General features: G+C 39.3%; 3 protein-coding genes across 3 annotated transcripts in view; 2 read left to right on the top strand and 1 right to left on the bottom strand.

Annotated features, from left to right (window-relative positions):
• suco (SUN domain containing ossification factor) overlaps window positions 1-8,660 on the bottom strand; it is a 45,017-nt gene extending 36,357 nt beyond the window's left edge. Inside the window, exon 1 of the mRNA XM_005923235.3 lies at window positions 8,384-8,660. Within this exon, the coding sequence (XP_005923297.1) occupies window positions 8,384-8,436 (53 nt within the window). The 5' untranslated portion in view covers window positions 8,437-8,660. The remainder of the gene's footprint in view (window positions 1-8,383) is intronic.
• Window positions 8,661-9,659: 999 nt separating this feature from the next.
• On the top strand, window positions 9,660-14,062 carry tmed5 (transmembrane p24 trafficking protein 5). The gene is made up of 4 exons (XM_005923233.3): window positions 9,660-9,982; window positions 10,961-11,058; window positions 11,146-11,326; window positions 11,952-14,062. The coding sequence occupies exons 1-4, from the start codon at window positions 9,782-9,784 to the stop codon at window positions 12,168-12,170; spliced, it is 699 nt and encodes a 232-aa protein (XP_005923295.1). The 5' UTR covers window positions 9,660-9,781; the 3' UTR covers window positions 12,171-14,062.
• A 2,693-nt stretch (window positions 14,063-16,755) lies between these two features.
• On the top strand, window positions 16,756-19,227 carry pigc (phosphatidylinositol glycan anchor biosynthesis, class C). The gene is made up of 3 exons (XM_005923232.3): window positions 16,756-16,879; window positions 17,512-17,743; window positions 17,833-19,227. Exons 2-3 carry the CDS (start codon window positions 17,516-17,518, stop codon window positions 18,487-18,489), a joined length of 885 nt encoding a protein of 294 aa, XP_005923294.1. The 5' UTR covers window positions 16,756-16,879; window positions 17,512-17,515; the 3' UTR covers window positions 18,490-19,227.
• The last annotated feature ends 1,204 nt before the right edge of the window (window positions 19,228-20,431 follow it).

Raw genomic sequence — 20,431 nt, 5'->3', positions numbered from 1 at the left:
GCCAATGCCCTGCTCCTGCTGTGTTCCATATATGATGTATCATACATCAAAAACATACCACACTGAGTTTTGTATTATAATCAAATAGGACTAAACCTAGTAAGGGCATTTTATTTAATTTCCACTGAATGATGATGGCTTATAAATAAATATGTCTGTCTTACTTCAGCCTCCACATTTCATAAATATGTTTATACTCATTTTTATAAGATTAAGGAACTATATGAGGCCAAGGAAAACTAATTAAAAACTGAGCTGACACCCATATTTACTGTTAAACACCACGCTTTAAAACTATTATAGCCAAAAATAAACAAATCTCTACTAGAGAAAAGATCCCATTAGCAGCAGTGACATTGTACATTACTGCAGTAGTCCCAGAGAGGCTTGCCGATGAGACATCAGGACCATCGACCCAGACCAATGGGACTGAAAGATGCACTCATGTGATATAATCCAATTTGATAGGAAAAGCCACTTTGCCAGTGAGAGTTAGCATGGGTGGCTGTGGATACAACAATACATGTGCATTCTTGGCCTGCATGGATACATCAGCCAGCACAGCAGGAGAACAAAAACCCATTAAAAATTCAACTTGGCATAAAGTGTACCAAAGTGCTGCAGCGTGGTGAAACATTTACATCTGTCGTAGATGTTTCACTGCAAACTGGACCCTGTAAAAACCCAGAAGGGAGCCAGGTTTGAAAAATAAAAGACTGGAAAGTGACAAGTACTGTGATATGTTGATTTTTAATATAATAACAGCTTATCAATCATTTTGGATTTAGTAAAGTAAAACAGATTTGATGATATTCTCTTAATGTACAAGCTCCAGCAAAACATCTCTTTATCTTTAAAATTGTCTAAGCCTTGTGGGGAAAAAGGCCTCCTGCTGGGAATTGCCGACAGACACGCTTCATGCATTAGAAGACCAAACCATACCAACAAGAAAAAGGGACAGAAATGGTCCCACACACACACAAAACTCATGCATGAGAGCCTGTCAGTAGCAGCTAAAAGGTAAACAGTGAAGAGCAGTGAGTGAGAGGGGGGGGGAAGGGAGAAAAGAAGAAACAGAAGATTTTCACAGGGTGGAAAAAAGTAGTACCTTTCTCAAAAAGGGCAAGAAAAAGGAAATTTATACACCAAACTTGGGAGTATTTACTGTATACAGCTATTACAAATGACCTCAGACCCATAACACAACTGAAGATAAAACACATCTTCTATGAATTATTTTAGACTTATTATATACTTTCAAATGTTGTAAATTATTTGCAGCATTAATTAGTCAGGAATCATAAACAATGTAACCACAAGAAGAAAAGGAGATCTAGTAAGAAAAGCAAGTGAAATGAATCCCCTCCCTAACCTTTACCATGCCCTTGTGTCATACAAGTAAACACATGCAGTGATATTTTATTAGTTTTCTGACGTACATCTCCACCTTTAAAACTTTTTAATCTCCACCCTCTGAATACTATTCTCCATCGCAGCAAACAGTAGTATTTTCTTTCAAACCACTGACAAAGCCTCAGGCTGTTGGCCCGTATTCAGCGCTCACTGAACGACTTCCCAGAAAATTATTATGTTTGTGAAGAAAGATTGTGCAAATACGTTCCTCCTCATATCATCAGGTCTGAGATAAAAAAAAATTTTTTTTTAAAGTTACGCATATATGTATTGTGCATCTTGAATACAACTGAGGGACATCACAATTTAAATGTGATTACTAAAATCTTTTTTAAGTGACGGAAGTGAGAGATCAAGACAAAAGCTATTTTAACATAAGCTCTGGAAAATGTCAGGAAAAAAAATAAATAAAAATCACGCAGTACCCAAGTCTGAAGTTGCTCTGATTGACAAATTGACAAGTGAAGTTGGCAGATTGACAACAGCAAAACTCATTATTACAATTATTCTGGCTACCTGTAAACAATCAAAAACAAATGGACTGGTGGTTTTTAAAAGTCTAATTTCAAAGGTGACTTTTTTTTGTTAATGATTCAAGTGTAAAGCAAATAAATAAAGAGATGGTGATGGGCATAGATTCATCCAGATGGTTGCAGACAGGGACAACAGAGATCCAACCAGGTGGCTTTGTGCACCTCAGGAGACCTGCATAGAAGCCATGGGGAGCACAAGAGAGCCAGCAAGTATCAGACACTCATATCACAGAAAGCAGATCAGGTTAGAGACCACTGGAGCTTTGGAGACAACAATCAGGTGAAGGCAACTGTTAATGGACAGGTTTACCTAGATCTCACAGACCTTGTTGATTAAAAGGTTCTCTTTCCAGGCATGTTGGCTTGATCTTAACAAAGGAGAATCAAAACTGCTGTAAATGAAAGGGCTGCACATAACTTTTTACACAAGACAAGACCAACGTAAAAAACAGGGGTAAAGTCTTAATGCAGATTGCAACTGATGTGGACATTTGGGTTTTAACATGCAGCAACTCTGGGTAATGGCTAGAAAAGTTCAGGGCAGTTTTATATAAACCACATCAGACCATTTTGTCTAGCACTGCCTTGGTGGCACACTTCACAGTTGTTGACTGCTAAAAGAAAAAGTGGCAGCAGAAAGCATTAGCATACAGAGGGGTATGCAGCTGGGACATGAGAAGGCTAGAAAGCAAGAGAGTTTTATGTGCTCATCAGGCTCCATGGCCAGTGGGCAGGAACAAAGGCATGTGCTTTAGTGCCAGTCCAGCTCTGTCTCCTCACATAAAAACTAAAGCAACCAGCCCGCAAGGCAAGACCTTGGTTCAACAACAACAACACAAATTTGGACTGTGTTACTCAGCTTCTATTCTCTGGGCTTGCAGTAGAGACAAGCAGAGACAAAGTGAGATTACCTACAGCTTCCAAAAATCATGCATTCAAGCTGCGCATTTTGGCTGTGAAAAACAAACGCATTTTAAAAATGATCAGTTTAAAAACAAATTCAGAAAGCAATTTATTTTATTCAATACTGACTGAAATAAACAATGATCGAGCTAAACTTCCTGGCTCTGTCCTGTTTTTGTGGAAAAACAGAAGCAAGAGACGGATTGTGTAAAAGGTTTGGATTAAACTCAAGAGAAAAGGCTGCGAACAATAGTGCCTGGGTTTGGTTTGTAACATGAAAAGGATGACTCCAGATTTTTCTGGCTTTTAGGTCAAATGTCACGTTTGCTGTGATTTATTTATTTATTCCCCATCTTTAGAAACCTGTTCAGTTACATACCTCAACGTTTTAAAATCCAGCATTTGAAATCAATAGGACCTTAGCTGAGATAAGCTGCCTTTTCACTCAAAAATTAAGTGATGGGTGAAGATAAGTTAATGGAAGCAATGAGCAGGTCTCCAGTTGGCATATTTCATGATGGAATCCCTTATGTTACAAAACAAATCTATTACTTATATATTCCTTCTTCCTACATGCATAGATTTAGCAAGTTTTGTTTTTATGTTTAAACTCAGTCATTAAAGACGGTGTAAATAGCTTACCATAAACCCCCAAATTACTGTACCAAATAGTCAGTGAGCAGGCGCAGGCAGTAGCAATGTTTGTATACACTCAACCTAGAGTCCCTAGAGTCCAACTTCTATAAAGAAGAAAGAAAAAAAAAAATAGCACACCACTATGTAAACTTATAACCCTTAAAAGCATCTTTGCAGACCATTCTTTTTCTATTATGCAAGTTGCGTTCACATGGACAGATGAGCAGGTAACACATGTATGAGCTCATGACATTGTGCTACATTCTTTGAATCACAGACGCATCCACAGTACAGCCACAAGCCAGCTGATGAAATGAGAAGCTGCGAGGGGGTGAGCTACAAGAACGCCCAGTAAGCATTATTGTCTTCTTTCAAGGCCTCCTTTGTAACCTTCCGATTTACGGTCCAACCAGCCTCCCATTTCCCAGCTGAAACAGCCAAAGCACACAAAGTTTTCGCTCTGACATTTACTTACAGTTCCCAGTATGGGTGCTCCGTGAGTGTGTACTCATGGTGCATGTGGGGAACATAAGGAGGACTGTATTATGTAACAACTACCCCCACCAAAAAGGAACTTTTACAATGTGGGCAGAACACATAGTTCTTATAACAAGAATGTCCACAAGCTATATCCTGACTTCCTTCTTTGTAAGGCACTCAGAATCCCTAACAGCAAAATTTGACAGAAACTGGAGCTCACAGTGAAGAAATGTTTTTTGTACAAAAGCTCTATTAAACTTATTTCCACTTCTTTCATTTTGTTCTAGTAGCACAATACTGTATGAAAGTGCTCCAAGTAATCCTCATTAATCTTTTACTGGGCATTGGTGAAGCCCCTCAGTTTACCCACTATCCGAAACAAGCAATTTTAGCACCTCTCATTTTAAGAACACATTACACAAAATCCAAATTCCTTCTGATTGGATGCTTCTTGAAAACACAAGGTACGAGCATCAGGTGGGTGAGATTGCAAGTTGCATTTGCTAAACGTCAGTAAATCCTCACTTTTTAACTTTGTAAAGTTAAAGCCTGAATCGGAGCATTCAGAGCAGTCTGAAGCCTGACTCTGTCTCTTTCAGCTTATATAGAGTGAAAAGAAAATGATCTCATCTTATATTTGTTGAACTACTGCTCATTGTGAGCCGTCTATTAGGTTTTCTTCCTAGCAAAATATTTGCACTGCAAAACACAGCCTCACCCTCAGAGTTGCTCAAGGACTGGAGCTGTGAATTGGGATTCACTAGAAGCAGAAGGTAACTTAAAACCCACACAGTCCTCACTCTACAGGTGATTTAGGAAAGTAAACGGGTTGGTCTTGCATGTGTTCTCCTTCTAGGTTAGCACCAAAGCAAATGAACAAACACGTCTTTTGGCATGACAAGCAGATGCAAATAAAACACCAAAGCACCCTAAAGCAATTTTAACTGCACTAATATAATGACATATAAAAGTCCAAGTTAACAGCACAATTTAAAAAATAATAATAATTAAAAAAAAAATCAAAAAAAAATCATAAAAGTCAGTAGATTACAATTCAACACCATCAGCACACAGCCCAATTTAAATGAACATGTTCAAAAACTTTGTATGTTTTGCTGATTTTGTTAACAACTGGATGATTAACAATATCTACACTCTAATGGAATATAATAGAAAACCCCCAACTGATCACTTGGTTGCAGAGGTATCTCTTAAGTACTAATCAGGTTATATAATAATTATCTTTCTATGCCATCCTTCAGAAGGACAGAATGAGATGGTGACAATATATGCAGTAAAGGGCGTTGAGTACACACCCCAAAAATTAAATAAAGAAAACCTTTTGTGGATCTCGGGTAATTTTCCAGAATATACAACTAAGAGAAAGATGCCAATTGTCTAACAGAAAGTCAAACAAGTGCTAACAGTTTCTAACCTGGAATAATTTAATTGTGCTGTTAACTTGGACTTTTATAGGTCATTATATTAGTGCAGTTAAAATTGCTTTAGGGTGCTTTGGCGTTTTATTTGCATCTGCTTGTGATGCCAAAAGACGTGTTTGTTCATTTGCTTTGGTGCTAACCTAGAAGGAGAACACATGCAAGACCAACCCGTTTACTTTCCTAAATCACCTGTAGAGTGAGGACTGTGTGGGTTTTAAGTTACCTTCTGCTTCTAATGAATCCCAATTCACAGCTTACCGAATTTCCCAGAGGAACCCACCCGAGGGATTAATAAAGTTTTATCTTATCTCTCTCTTATCTTAAATGCTGAACCACCAGACTCAGACAACATTTCTGCGCTAAAGTTAGCATCTAAATAAGAAGAAAATACTTATCTGGTAAGCTATCATTACAGATAATCAACCTGGAAATATGCAGTTTCATGCAAACGGTGTCAAGAGCACATGCACACACACACACACACACACACACGCTCCCCTCCCCTCAATGCTGATGTCAACAGTCTGAGCTAGCTTATTGTGGGCACAGTAAGATCCCTGTTGCTGACCACACGTGAAGGGGGAGCATGACACATGCAGAACACTTTGTTGTGCTTCTCTGAGTACTGCAGCATAGAGATGTACTGCCAAGCAGCTTTAAAACACCCTATAAAAACAGGCAACAATTCAACCACAAACACACACACAAAGAAATAAAATAAAAGCATAGATTTTGATCCATAAAAGAACAACAAAAACAACATCAGGCTAGGTCATTTGAAGCAGGACAAGCAGAGTTATTAAAAGCATCAGGTCAATGATCATGACACACCTACCCATAGACACTTGTTACCAGCAATCTAATACAGAGCCCCCTTTTCAAAGCCTAAAAATCACAGCTGCCTTGGAGACCATCGGATTACTGCAAGGATCACATTCCCCATTTCTTTGCTCCTACCAAGACGTGTGAGAGTTGGCACGGAGGAGTGAGAAGCTGCACGCTAAAAAGGGTTTGCATTACTAATGAAGTTTGTACGTGTAGCAGCATTGTCATTAGTTTGTGGGAAAGTGGAAAAAGGGCCCATTAATATAGGCAAGCAGACACTTGACTTGCAAGCAGCAGGCCTGCTGGAATATTTAGCTTTCTTGCTATATAATATGTTGGGTCTTTACAAAAGAATATAAAGTGTGCTTAAAATGACTAAATTAGGAATTTATAAATAACAATTCATCATCAAATCAAATCTTATTTGTGTAATAGCTATGAAGTACCAGGTTTGCAATCCAATAACAGCTCTTGTTTGCTTGTCCCAATATGCAACTCTTTTTCAAAATATGCAACCCTATGAAGGAGCTACAGTACACTAAGTGCTGGAGTGCAAGTTTTACTTATTCATGAAGACATTATATAAGACGAATGCCTGATATGATCCATAAAACATGACTACTAAAATTCAGTGCTTTAAGGAAATAAGGACAAAACATGCTTCCTTTAACACTATAGTCAACAGTGTGAATCAAATAACCATTACAGGAAAGCAACCAGAACCATTGCTGGAGCTTGGAACACAAATATTAGGTGATTATTTCCTGGAAACGTACTACACACTTTAAGTAACGTGAAATTTTCTTGTACAGCTTGGGAGTTTTAAATTTCCGCCTCTACCCCAAGGGAGGCCTACGCCACACACCATGTCTCTCGGCTGTCTTGGGAACACCTCAGTATCCCCCAGGAAAAGTTAAAAGCTGTGCTATACCCACAACCTGAGCACCGATAAGCCAAAGAAAACTGATGGGTGCATTTACACGTACATCAAATGTGTCTTTATTTATTTATTTTTTAGATTATTTAGTCTCCTAAAGAGCAAACTAATCTACATTCTCAAATAAAGTGAGACGGACATATTTATCACAAAGAAATTACCAGAAGGGCAGAGAAAGCTGGACAGCTACCTGCTTCTGAGTCACCAATCTGGATAAAGGTGGCACTTTAGCCAGACTGCTAATCCCATTCCACAAACCCTGCGTACTGTTACCTGCTGCATGCCTCCGAGATTAATACAACTCATGAATTAGTTTAATCTACCAGACCTCTGTGCGCACATACTTTGGAGAACAACTATCATTTTTAGGAGGGGAACTTATTTACCAGAATGTAATAACAGATCTCCAATATGTCGCTGTTAAATCTATGTTAAGTATGTAGAAGTTCGGTGATTTTACAATGATTTTACAATAAGCTAGCTCTTGCGAGTATGGTTTTCTCTGTACAATATACAAAGACACATTGAAGTTTTATAACTGTAGTAACTTATAAATCATTGGACAAACAATGGTAGCATTTCCTTGATTTAGCTGCTTTTTTGTTTCATATGACAACATACATGTCATCTCGAGTTTTTATGAGCCGGTCAGACTGACTGGTCGATTTCAGGATAGCAGTTGATGCCCTTATGGATTAGGCATTGGAAAATAAACCGTCATGAAACATAGTTTAAATCAAGGGGAGATAGACTGAATTTTTTTAGCATTAAAAAGTTTAGAGATAATGAGTTTAGTTGGTCGCCTCCAGCTTGCCTTGGTGGTCACTGATGTTACCTGACAAGTAGCCCGACTTCACTGGTTTTTAGGTTAGCTAGCTATGCCGCTAGTCAACAGCTGGCTACCAAACCTTCTGACATAATTTAAGTCATTTAATATATAAAGCTTATCAGTAAGTTGGGTACAAACAAAACAATTTCAGAGCTGTTCTTAGGATAAGAAAGTCCAGAAAACGCCACAGATTGTAACACGTTGTTAATGTTAGCTGTGTAGCAGGGGCATTGATGACTGACGGATATTATGCGGCAGAAGACACCAAGCAAAGCTACGTGGGGACGAGCATCACAAAGCCTGCTCCACCTATTGTTAGGACTGTGTTTTGCCTGACATGTTGATTATAGTGAGGATGTAGAATTAGATGTCGATGAAAGCTTACCAGCACAGGAGAGCTACAATGAGGCACACCAACAAAACGCGCAGTCTCTTCATTATCTTCCCGCGGGGACCAACATCCTCGCTCCTTGGGGTTTTTCTCCTAATGGATCACGGCTACACAACACACCGAAGAGAATCTTTAAGTACCTGTGTTAATTTAAACATGAAAAACAGCAAATCCCACACTTGAGGGGGTGCTATTTTTCATTATGCGGACCAGCTGTCCGCCTCCTTTTAGGCTCCTGTGGCCACTGCTGTTGACGAGTAGCTGGATCTCGCTATGTTCAACCCCCGCTGAAAAATCTAACCAATCAAATAAGCGTTGAGAATTCGTAGCCCAATGAAAAGGCGTTTAGCGACACTAGTTTAATTTGAAAGCCCCACCCCTTTCGATTGAGGATGAGTTGGTAGCTGTGGAGCAGGACGCGTCACCTATTTCTTGATAAGCAAATCACTTAAGCATGCAATAGTTAAAGTTATTGCTCAACTGTGAAATGTGTCGACGTGAATATATAGTCCTAGCACTTTTTTAAAAAAATGTAAATTAACTTACATTCATTCAAATATGAGGTGTATGAATGAGGGTGAGTGAAAGAATTTGTACACTGTATACTTCCTTCTTCACCACTGGAAAACACCTTCAAGTAGTTAAACCCATAAATATTTTTAAATCCTGGAAAATGGTTATCGGTGTTTAATGAGAAATGGGCTAATTATTTTTTTCTGCCGACATAATTTTTTATATTTATTATATATCATATAATGGGACATTATCTTAACTGTAATCTTATCCGTTTCTATTGTATTTTTAGACTATAAAGAAACAAGAGAACAAAAATATCTGGTTCTTAAAAACACATTTTACACTTTTGCATGCTATTAGTCACGTTCCTACTTTAGATTTTGTTTAAACTCTGCTTTTAACAAGTTAACACTTCGTCACTTACACGTTTGTGGAAAACAAAAGATCAAAACAAATACAAGTCTTGGTTTATTTCATTTACCACATAAAACATTCAAAGTAGGGTGGTTTTCTACGTACGCTCATACCGCATGGAACAATAGGACTACAAATCCCAAAGTGCAATTCCATTGAGGCCCTGAATAATTTGCCTGACTTTTTAAAAATTGTGTGTGGTTTATTTCACATACTTAATAAATACAAAAAAGTACATACACCAGATGCTTGGATCAACAGTGAAATAAAAAGGTTTTTTTTAGCAAATTATAAAACACATTTTTTAATTTTTATTTCGGCGGGGTCCTAAGCTGTCGCCAATCTTCAGAACATTTCAACTAGAAGTCAACTTCGGGCGAAGGTAGCTAACAGCCGCTGACTGACCAACACTGTGGCCGGCCTCTATAATCACATTTCTGGGTCTTTGGGACTTTTAGGGTCATGGCTTTGACCATGAAGATGGTCCGGCTATTTTTGTGTGTCCTGTCCGTGTTTGTCTCACTGGTCTCGGAGAGGTTAGTGGTGCTGGCTGCCTTCTCTCAGTCTCTTGACAGCGACTTCACGTTCACTCTGCCCGCCGGTCGAAAGGAGTGCTTCTACCAGACCATGAAGAATGATGCCTCACTGGAGATTGAATATCAGGTCATAAAGCCTCATAAAATAGGGATGTTGTTTTGGGGTTTGTATGGGGTTAGCTGGTCAACCCAAAACTTCACACTGCTATCTGCCAAATCAAATCAGCGTTGACATATTACACTTGTGAAACCTGTTGATTAGATCTTTAGTTGTGGTACTTATTCCAATAATGGAATATAATTAAGGCAATTTAGCCAGGTACACGTTTAAGGTATTTATGCTTTCTATATCTAACTAATGTTCTACTTTTATTTCGAAGTGTTTTACTGGTAGCTATTTGCTTTACAGCTTTTATTTGACTAATGATTATTTTATCAGTTAAGCTACCGAGCAGTCCATACAAGTAAAGGCGTAGAGATATAAAAATAATCATTTTACTGGGTGCCAGAAATTCTAAAGGTATTTCTCAGTATTATATTCGCAATGTTCAGAAAATAGTTGAATTTTAAAAAGAGCTCAAATGGAGTCCACTTAAACCAGATACAGCAGTAAAACTTAACTGTTACATTAAAATTTGGGTGATGCTTTTAAAACATTAAGTATAATGTAATGATTTCGATAGTAGCTATTTTTACTTGTAACGGAGTACATTTAAAAGTGTTGCATTTGTACTTTTACTTCAGTACAGGATGCGAATACTTTCTTCAGTTACATCATTCAAACCACATGCAGCCTACACTCGTTTACTACTGTTTTAAATCCAGAGCAAAAGAAGCAACAAGTAAATTGGTTCACACCTTGATTTTCATATTGTTGGGAACCTGTTTTGCAGGTCAGTGTGCAGGTTACGCAGAGAATCTGAATCTATTCTTCCTGTGTGACGTCACAGAGTTTTAATTTGTTATTTAGCTGCATAAATGTCAGACTCCTTACAAAAAAAAACAATATTCCTGACATTTCATGTGTTAAAACAAGCATTAGTAAGCCACAACAGATGTGAATTTCTCAGGGGTTGAGGGCTGATTTGAATGCTTCCATCCGCAGGTGTTAGATGGTGCAGGCCTTGATGTAGACTTCACTGTCTTCTCTCCATCGGGCCAAATGCTATTCAGTGACTACCACAAGTCTGATGGTGTCCACACGTAAGTAGCTCCGATCTTCTATTTAAAAACTGACATTAATAACTCAGGTGTTTGGGGGAAGATCTTACTGCTCGTGCGTTCTTCCAGCATAGACACTGAGGAGGGAGACTACATGTTCTGCTTTGACAACACGTTCAGCTCAGTCTCTGAGAAGCTCATCTTCTTCGAGTTGATCCTGGACAACATGGATACAGATGAAGACCCAGATGACTGGAAGGAGTACGTCCACGGAACAGACATCCTGGACATGAAGCTGGAAGACATTATGGTGAGAGTTGGTCTTGTTTGAATAAATTCAACACATTCCAAACCTGTCGTTTTAATAGATTTGAATGTGTGAGCTTTAAACCTTAATAGCACTGATAGATGGTAGGTGGTTAAATTAGATTCAGAGTGTGTTTGTTTTATTCCCAATTGCATTTTTAGACTTTGTCCCTCTGTTGCCTGAGATATTTCAGAGGATCATCCAGGATGACACGGGGGGTGCAAAGTGACCGAACACACTGCCAACAAAATAGCACATAATCCATCACCAACATGTAAAGTTACACGAAGTGTGTCACAAGAAAGGACAATGTCATGAACTCTCACCTACTGGCTGAGGGCGGCCAATTGTTTCAGCTTGCACCACTCATTTGCTAAAAATAGCCTAAATTTGTGGCATAAGTCACATAGTCTTGTCATCTTGGTAAGAGGTAGGAAATTTGTCCCCCAGCTGTTGAGGAAGTAGTTTTTTCAAGGAGGAAGGAACACCATTTCAGACTCTCACTCTGATTACCTGCTTTGTTTTTGTTTAACTTTGGTCAAGTAAAATTTACATAAAGAGTACAGTGGATCTATTAGCTTTCTTCTCAGATTCCCTCAGTATGACCTGCTTTTCTCCTCTCCTTCAGGACACCATCAACAATGTGAAGGCTCGGCTGGGAAAAAGCTCTCAGATCCAGACGCTTCTGCGAGCATTCGAGGCTCGTGACCGAAACATCCAGGAGAGTAACTTTGAAAGGGTGAACTTTTGGTCAGTGGTCAATCTCATTGCTATGGTTCTGGTCTCGGGGGTTCAGGTCTACCTAGTCCGCTCGCTGTTTGAAGATAAACGGAAAATTCGAACATAACACAACCTGAAATGGAGTGAAACAGAGAGACTGACACAGTTGCCCACAAAAACCTTATGGATTTTTTCAGCTGATTTCCCCTTTTGTGACTTTTAATCAAGGATATTATATATATATATATGCACACTTACACACACACAATGATAAAGAGCCAATTTACCACAGTTGTTGCTCTGGTCTTTTAAGTCGTTGCAGCTTGAAGGAAACCCCAGGTTTGGAAAAACTTATGACTCTCAACTTTACATACAACCTAGCTCTGTCTTTCTTGAAAAAACATGCATCTTGTTTGATAGGTCCCCCCAACTGCTGTAGTTCATCAGTGATAGAAGCACATTTACAATGCAACTATTTTTCTAATGGAGCCAGGCCAAATGCAAAAATGTCTTCTTTTTTTCTTCCTTTTTTAAAAAAAAAATAAATTTCAACATAGGTTAAGCTAAACTAGATGAAGGAATGGTCTGGGGCCTGTTATTTCTGTCAGATAGGAGTGAGAGGTGCTGCCAGTCTGTTAGTGTGTCTTCCCCTTACAATAAGATGCCTTATTCATTTGGATTTCGCTCCCAGCCTTTTGCCTATTGGTGAGGCCTTTGAATACTTTTCTTATTGCCACAAATATTTATGTTGTTACAATTCAGCCACATATTCCCCTTCATGCCAATACTGAAAATACAGGGCTGCACTGCAATGCTGCTCTTTGGCACCCAAAAGACCGCAAGAGAAGGAAACGGGCCATCTCCAAATCTCTTTATAACTACTGCCCCACTCTCCTCTGCCATGATTTGTGGACTTGTGGCCTGAATGGCTGCCAGCCAGCGCCGCTGCTGTGAAGCCTGTCTGCTGCTGCTGGGTGTCTACTTACAGCCACCTACTGTGTGAAGATGTTGAGCCTGCCCGTCTCTCCTGTGACAGAAGTCTATTTCTATCTGAGTGACATCTGGAAGGTCATTGCCACTACTTCAATGCACTGGTTGGTTTAATATGCATAAACTATCCTTTGCCTTGTGGTTTTTTTTGGGTTTTTTTTGTTTTGTTTGTTTGTTTTTTTTCTCTTTTCAACATACTTTTCCAGGTCCTTGCACTGCCTCAGATCCCACAGAACCCCATTTTGGCAAACAAAAATGGGTCCACAGTCTACATGGTTGGAATAACACCAGTTTGTTACCTGTTACTTGTATTGTATTAAACTGCTACTGCGGTTGTAGTTTTTATTGATGTTTATTCATCTCCACTGTGGAACCCTGGCTGCTCACTACCTTGGCTCGATGCTTCATGTTGCAGTCTTCTGATTTTTGCCTTGTGCTGTAAGGTGAAGATCATACAGTGAGTTTATGCCTTTGTGATTTACACTATCTTTTGTTAGAAGTGAATAAAACCAAACTGAGTAGACTAATTGGTTTACAGTTATAACATTTTGCCACACGGTATGTGCATATGTCAATCACAAATTCTTTGGATGCCTGTAATAATATTGGATGTCTGGTTGTGAGAAATGGTCATCATCTGCCTCAGTTTCAGTGCTTTTCCTTATTCTCATGTATGGTTGCTGTCACTGGTATTTACGTACTGTATGTCTGGATTCTAATAAGTGATGTATTGGTAATAAAAAATATTTTTTGATCAATTTTTAACATGCTTTCAGAATTCTACAAAAACAAAAGAACAACGTTTTTTTTTAAGTATTTCTATGTTACTGAGTAATAAAAGTTTGTGTCTACAGCTTCATTGTCTTTGAGAAATGTTTTCTGTCATAAAACAGCAGTGGGAGAAGAGGGAAAGTGGCATCATATTTATTTAGCTAATATCCTGCAGTTGAAAATTTCTGCAGATTAAACAGCTTCACCTTTTTTCTGACCTCTGCATTCTGTTGTTATATTCCCCCCCAAAGAGTGTGATACTGTGATTCAAATGTAGATTAAAAACAGAAATTATCTTTGTCATCAATGCAAAGCCATTATATTCGATGCTCAAAGTGAGAAATTTTATTTTTTTTGGTTAGCATATGCTAATGACAGTAACATCTTTCAAAAAAGGTGAGACAAGGGCAACATCTGGTGAAATGTTCCCACAGGTAATTAGGTTTATTAGTAATAGGGATGGGTATTTAAAAAAAAGAGCATCCCGTAGAGAAGTGTCAAGTGTTTCAATAGGCTTAGGAATACTTTGAAAAACTACTGCATGCAACCGTACAAGGTGTGCTGCCTCTCTTGGCCCAGGACATTTAAGAAAAAGAGATTTAAAAACGTAAGACTTCCTGGCTAAATGATAACTGAGCTGTTGTCAAATCATTCAAAATTTTATTTGATCTTTTTCTTGGTTGGTGTATTCTTCAGGCTAAAGAAGACCATCTGGCTTAATCTCACTGTACTGTTAAAAATACTAGCATCTGTGACAGTATATAGGGGCGGTCATGCATACAGCAAGGACAACTTGTGCATCTGCTAAACAGATTTTGGCACACAACAAATGCTGCCATCTAGATGATGTCTGTTTCAGAGAAGGCTTCCCTAGGTCAGTAAGACAATGCAAACCATGTTCTGGCTGTATTATAGTAGCTACATGGCAACCAGCAGTCCAGACCAGTCACCAAAAAAAGAAAAATACAAATTTACAACAGTTTCGATAATTATGGAAGTTAAAATGCAACAAATCAACTTAATATTTATTTATATATACATTTTAAAAAAACCAATTTAAGATTCTCACTTGGAGCATTTGATATGTTGTAAATATCATCTTTTTCCAAAGCATCCAAACCTTTTTTTGAAACAGCGTTATGAATAGACCTTCTTTTACAATCATTTCGACATGTTTGTGCATACAGTAACAAGCCTGGTTTTACTGCATATGAGCGGGGTGTATAAACCAGTTATACAGATGCTTGTAGAATACCTAGGGTATCTGTAAGGATAATTTACCCTGCCGTGAAGCTGCTTGGCTTCTAACATGTCCTTCGTGGTGCGGTGGTGCAGAGATGTGATGATCAGACATTCTTGTAGTGTAGTAACACAGGCCCTTCCAAAGTACAGTGAATGTAACACGGTGGGAAGAAGCAGAATGAAAACGTTACTGCGACTTACTTGCTTTAGTCAATCCACAAAATATCACGTTTCATGATACTTACGGGCCTATCACACCCTGTATGCATGACCCCGTACTCCTGGAAACACCGTTATGAAATGATTTCCTCTGTAAAGTCAAATATAGAACAGATGTGGCAAAGATTAAATCATAAAGTAATAATACAACAACATGAATTTAGTGGAAAGTGGAAGAGTAGAGAATGTAGAAACCTTGTTGGGAATTAAATGTTCTTTTCCAGGGTTTCTTTGTGTTGGCAGAATTTACCGTGGTGGTCGGCGTTTGTGGCTCCTTTGACCCCGAGCTGGAGCTGACATGACTGCTGGCTGCCTGAGCTGTTGTCAGGGAGACATGGGGCTGTGGTCTACACTTTGAGAAGCTGTTATTATCACGATACAGATGAGCGTATTGATTAATATCACAATCAACAAGACAAACAATTTTAAAATTGACAGAAACTATTGCCACTCTAAGAATATTTTCCTAGAACTTTAAAATGCCTGATTACCTTTTTGAAGCCACTTCGGTCTGTGGGTTTGGTCTTATAACTTCAGCACAGAATGGGCTACGTATGTTCAGCACAGGCAACTTGCAAAAGAAAAAAAGGTACTGTCATAAAGTGGACAGACAGCGCCAATGTGCTTTTCAAACAAAGCACGGTTATTCACAGATACCAAAGTTGACTTTTGAATCCTGACATATTAAAAAAAAATCTAAATCAAGGGGCATACCCTTTCAGACTGGTGAACGCAGATGAAATTCATACACAGATCTACAATTTCATTTTCAGCACAGGCGCGTGGCATGCTAACCACAGATTATTATATCAGATCGTAAGGTTCCCTGCAAAGATGCACTCACATTCATGAAGAGAGCAAGAGAAAACTATATCCAAACCCAGATTTCATATACGAACATTTATCATACTGTATACAATAGGCAATTCTAATGATGTTAGTACCAGTACACATGGGAGTAGAGGGAAACATTTAGCATGCAGACTTTCATGATGCCAATCTGGTATAAACAATTTTGTTAAAGAACTGAGTCAGGATATGTGGGGAAAGGTGGAAGAGGAGTTCTTACTTCCCTGAAATAAGTAGAAAGAGAAATCCCAGGTTGTGGGATGAGCTAAATCTCCACATTCCTAGCTCACTCCCAAATATGTTCAGTGGGCTGGCTGTGAATGTAAAAATATCCAAGTAATAACTAGAAACAACCACTGAAGCAAATACTCACTTCAGAGGTTGATTAAATACCTGAGAGCAGAGGTAAATAAACTGTTTTTATTCTTTACACCTTGCTTGATTATAATTTTTTTTTTCCTCATTTAGGTGGATCCATCATAATATTATTATTATTATTATTATTATTATTATTATTATTATTATATCGTACAATATATATAATAAGAGGTCTTGGACTGTATTAATGACATGTAAAAATGTCAAGAAGAGTCTGACCAGCAGACAGTAGAGGGCAGCAGCACGCCAGTGTAGCTACTTCAGAGAGCGCCAGAAGAAGAAGAAGAACAGAGTTCTCCAAGAGGTCGCTGCAGCTAAAGCGCTTTACTTCCGGGATACTGTCAGGATGAGATTGTAGCATCGGCGCTGAGTAAAACCATATTCCAGGTAGGTGGAAAACACCTAAGAAATATTTTTGTAGGTATTTCAGTTAACTCAGCACATTATTGTTTTTACACTCGTGCGTACCGGAGATGCGCGGGCTTATTGTCCCTTTTTTAAACCGGAAGAACCAGTAGTTTTATAATAGACAGACTCAGAGATTATATCCATTCACTTGACAGCAAAGAAAACGCTTCAAATGTTGTTCAGATCCAACATTTGTTTGGCTAACAGAGCTGTGGGTGAACAACCTAAAAACAACATAATATTATATCAGCTTTAGAGCTTTTGAAGCCTTTTTATGAACCCAGAAAAGGACCCTGGTTGGTCTGCTACTTTAAGCCTTGTCTGTAAGGCTTAATATGTTTAGTAAAATCCCTAGCCACTTTGAGTCAAGTCATGTCACAAAACAGTAGTAACTTTAACCAAAGGGCTTTCCAGTCGTGCAATATTCAGAAACATAATGTGTTTATAATGGGACATTACTGGGTAAGCAGTGCAAAAGACTACGAGGAAACCACAAATAATGAAAACCACATAACAAAGATTGCAGGTATGACAGATCATTTAAGTAGTGGATAAAACACCCCTGCTGGTCTCAAACTCTCCACCGTCTGTGTTTTGTGTGTTGAAATCAGGGTGATGGGGCCAGATGGTGCCCCAGGTCCAGCTGTGCCATGGCGTAAGGTGCTGTGGGAACGCCAGCCTTTTCCAGATAACTACGTAGACCAGCGGTTCTTGGAGGAGTTACGCAGGAACGAGGGCATCCGGCAGTACCGTTACTGGGCTGTAGTGAAGGAAGCCGGATTTGTAGGACAGCAGCTGTCTTGTGTGGCCATTTTTATCACCCTCTGGCTCTACATGGAGCAGGTACTGCTTTGGGTCCCCCCCCATCTTTGAAGCACAAAGTGTCCTTACCAAATGGAGCGGGTTATTAAAGAGCTCTACTTTCTTCACAGGGTCTGCTTCTGCCTGAGACGTTGCTGTGGTCCAGCCTCATCTGTGCCCTACTGGGTTATGGACTTCATCAAGCCTTGACATCTCGCGTTGAATCATGTGGTGAACCCCGCACTCATCTGGCCGATTTACAGAGTGCAGCCATTTTCCTTTCCTTCACCTTTGGCTTCTCGCCAGTTCTTAAGACACTAACAGAGTCTGTGAGTACAGACACTGTGTACGCCATGTCTGCTTTGATGCTGCTGGCCCATTTGGTGTCGTTTCCTTACGCCCAGCCATCGCCTCCTGGAAGCCTCTCTTTAAATGCAGCTCTGTTTGCCTCGGTGTGCCTAGCCTCTAGGTTACCCGGAGCTCTGCACACTTTCGCCATGCTAAGCTGCGCCCTGCTGGTGTTTGCTCTGTGGCCCTGCCTGCTGCAGACGCTGAGGGAGAACGCCCCTGGCCATTTTACTGTGGTGTGCATGGGAGTTTGCATTGGAGGGATAGTAGGTCTGGGGTCTCAGACGCTGGGTGGAGCTGTGCTCTTAACCCTGGCTTTAGCAAGTGTAACACTGCTCTGTCCTTTCCTGCTTGTCAGGCTGCAGAGGCACAAAGACAACATTCATGGACCCTGGGATGAGGCTGAGATTCGTGAGGACCTGAGCCGCTTCCTTCACTAATAAGCAGCCTAGCACAAGCAGCTCCTAAACAAACTGATATTAAAAGTGTAACTGAATTTTATATGAACCAATTCACTGTCATAGTGCTGGTTTCTTGGTGCTGTGCATGTAAAAGGACTAATTTTAACTGTTTTTTTTTTTGTTTGTTTGTTTTTTTATCACTGGTTCATGTATGATTGGAAAGCAATGACAAACTATTATTCTCTTCCAGGTAGTATGAGGATGGTTTTTAATGTTCAAGCTGCTACTGTTTTGTAATTTACCTCAGTTTGTGCAAAAGGTCTCAACTAATAATATGACTTGTTACAGGATGTTAATGGTTTGCAAATCTCTGTAAGAAAAAATGAAATCACATATAAAGGGCTGTAATTCCATTTTCCACAAATTATTTGTAAATATTAGAAGACTTTTAGGATTTCATTGTGTATTTTGGTAATGAGAGTATTTCTTCAGTGTTATTCAATACAATACTACAAAAAGCTGTTTTACCTGCTACACACTACAAGCTTAATATAAGACATAGCCGCAGTTTTTAGAGTTACCATGTCCCTTGTTCACAAGTCATCAGCACAGCAGGTTGTTCCTAGTGTTTGATTTGGCAGATTTTTACACCAGGTGTCATTCTCGATTTAAAAACCCTGGAAGGGATTTGTCTCCTTCCAGGGTTAAACTGGGTTGCGTTCACTTCAGCTACTACACAGCGGAGCTACACACCCCATATAATGATAACTTCATGAATCTTGTAAAATATGGTACTTTTTGGGGGAGTCATGTTTCAGTTGTTATCAAACTTTCTGTCCTTTACTATTAAGGTGTTTGTAATAAAAAAAACAACAACAACACACATACACACAAAGGGACAATATGTTGTAACATTGTCGCTGTGTTGTGAATTTAAATATGGCCCGAAATATGAAATGTGTCATGAGCACTGAGGTAAGAAAATGTAGACGTTTTCTACAGTCAATGAAAAAGATGAGGGTCTTTCATGTCGCCTTCCGTTCAAATCCCAATCAGTGACGTCACATCCGATGAGCAACACCTGTTGACAAGGTGTTTTCGGTCGACAGAGAGCATGGCGGAAGTTGCCTACCCAATTTAGTCAAACTTCCATTAAAAAAACCAAAAACAACTTTATGCTGATGACCTCCCAGTTTGCTCAGCACACAGTGTGAAACAGACCGGGGTTCCTCTGTTTATTTTTAATTTTTGGCTCAGATTAAAGAACAACTACATGGCGACACATTGTCTCCTCTTGCTTTTTGCTTTAATTGCAACATGTAAAAAACAAAAATTTGCTGTAGAAACTACACCAGAACTACTGCTATATGTTGTTTAGGAGCCTCTGTGTTAGCAGCTAATGACCAAATAAGTGAGCTATGACGGCATCAGCGGGCACTAGTGCAGCCGACCTGGCAACAATGCGCGGTGGTCGCTAGGTGTCATACCTTCACTTCTTCTTTCTTCGTCCTGGTGCGACGTTTGACGGCGGGCTTTGCAGCTGGTTTTGACTGCAGTGTTGGCCCCATGGTCTGAACAGTGCAGCAGGTAAGATGTTCAGCCGAGCTGCTTGTAGCTGTGCGGCCTCCTTCGAAGAACTACAGTAGAGAGTGTGCCGTGGTAACAACGCGTCACAGGTTAAAATGTTTATGTTTAGTTTTTTTTCCTTCGTCTTCCAGTCGGAGTTTATTTACACACCAGTGAGAACGCATACACTTTACAAACACGCACACACACACACCTACATATAAATTGGTATTATGAACATTATCTTCAAATTGGATTTGAAGACCATAGCTTTAACTTTACAACTAAAATTATTTAACGACTTTACTGGAGACCACTGCAACCCCATAAGGTAATTTCTAAGGTTTTGAGTTAGCTGGTTTTAACACCTTGTAGGCCACTGAACCCCCCCCCCAAATAAATAAATAAATAAATA

This window comes from Haplochromis burtoni, unplaced genomic scaffold (genome assembly GCF_018398535.1).
Source record: "Haplochromis burtoni strain Fernald_Lab_line unplaced genomic scaffold, NCSU_Asbu1 Contig_65, whole genome shotgun sequence".
Taxonomy (NCBI): Eukaryota; Metazoa; Chordata; class Actinopteri; order Cichliformes; family Cichlidae; genus Haplochromis; species Haplochromis burtoni.
This window is presented reverse-complemented; position numbering and strand designations above follow the sequence as displayed.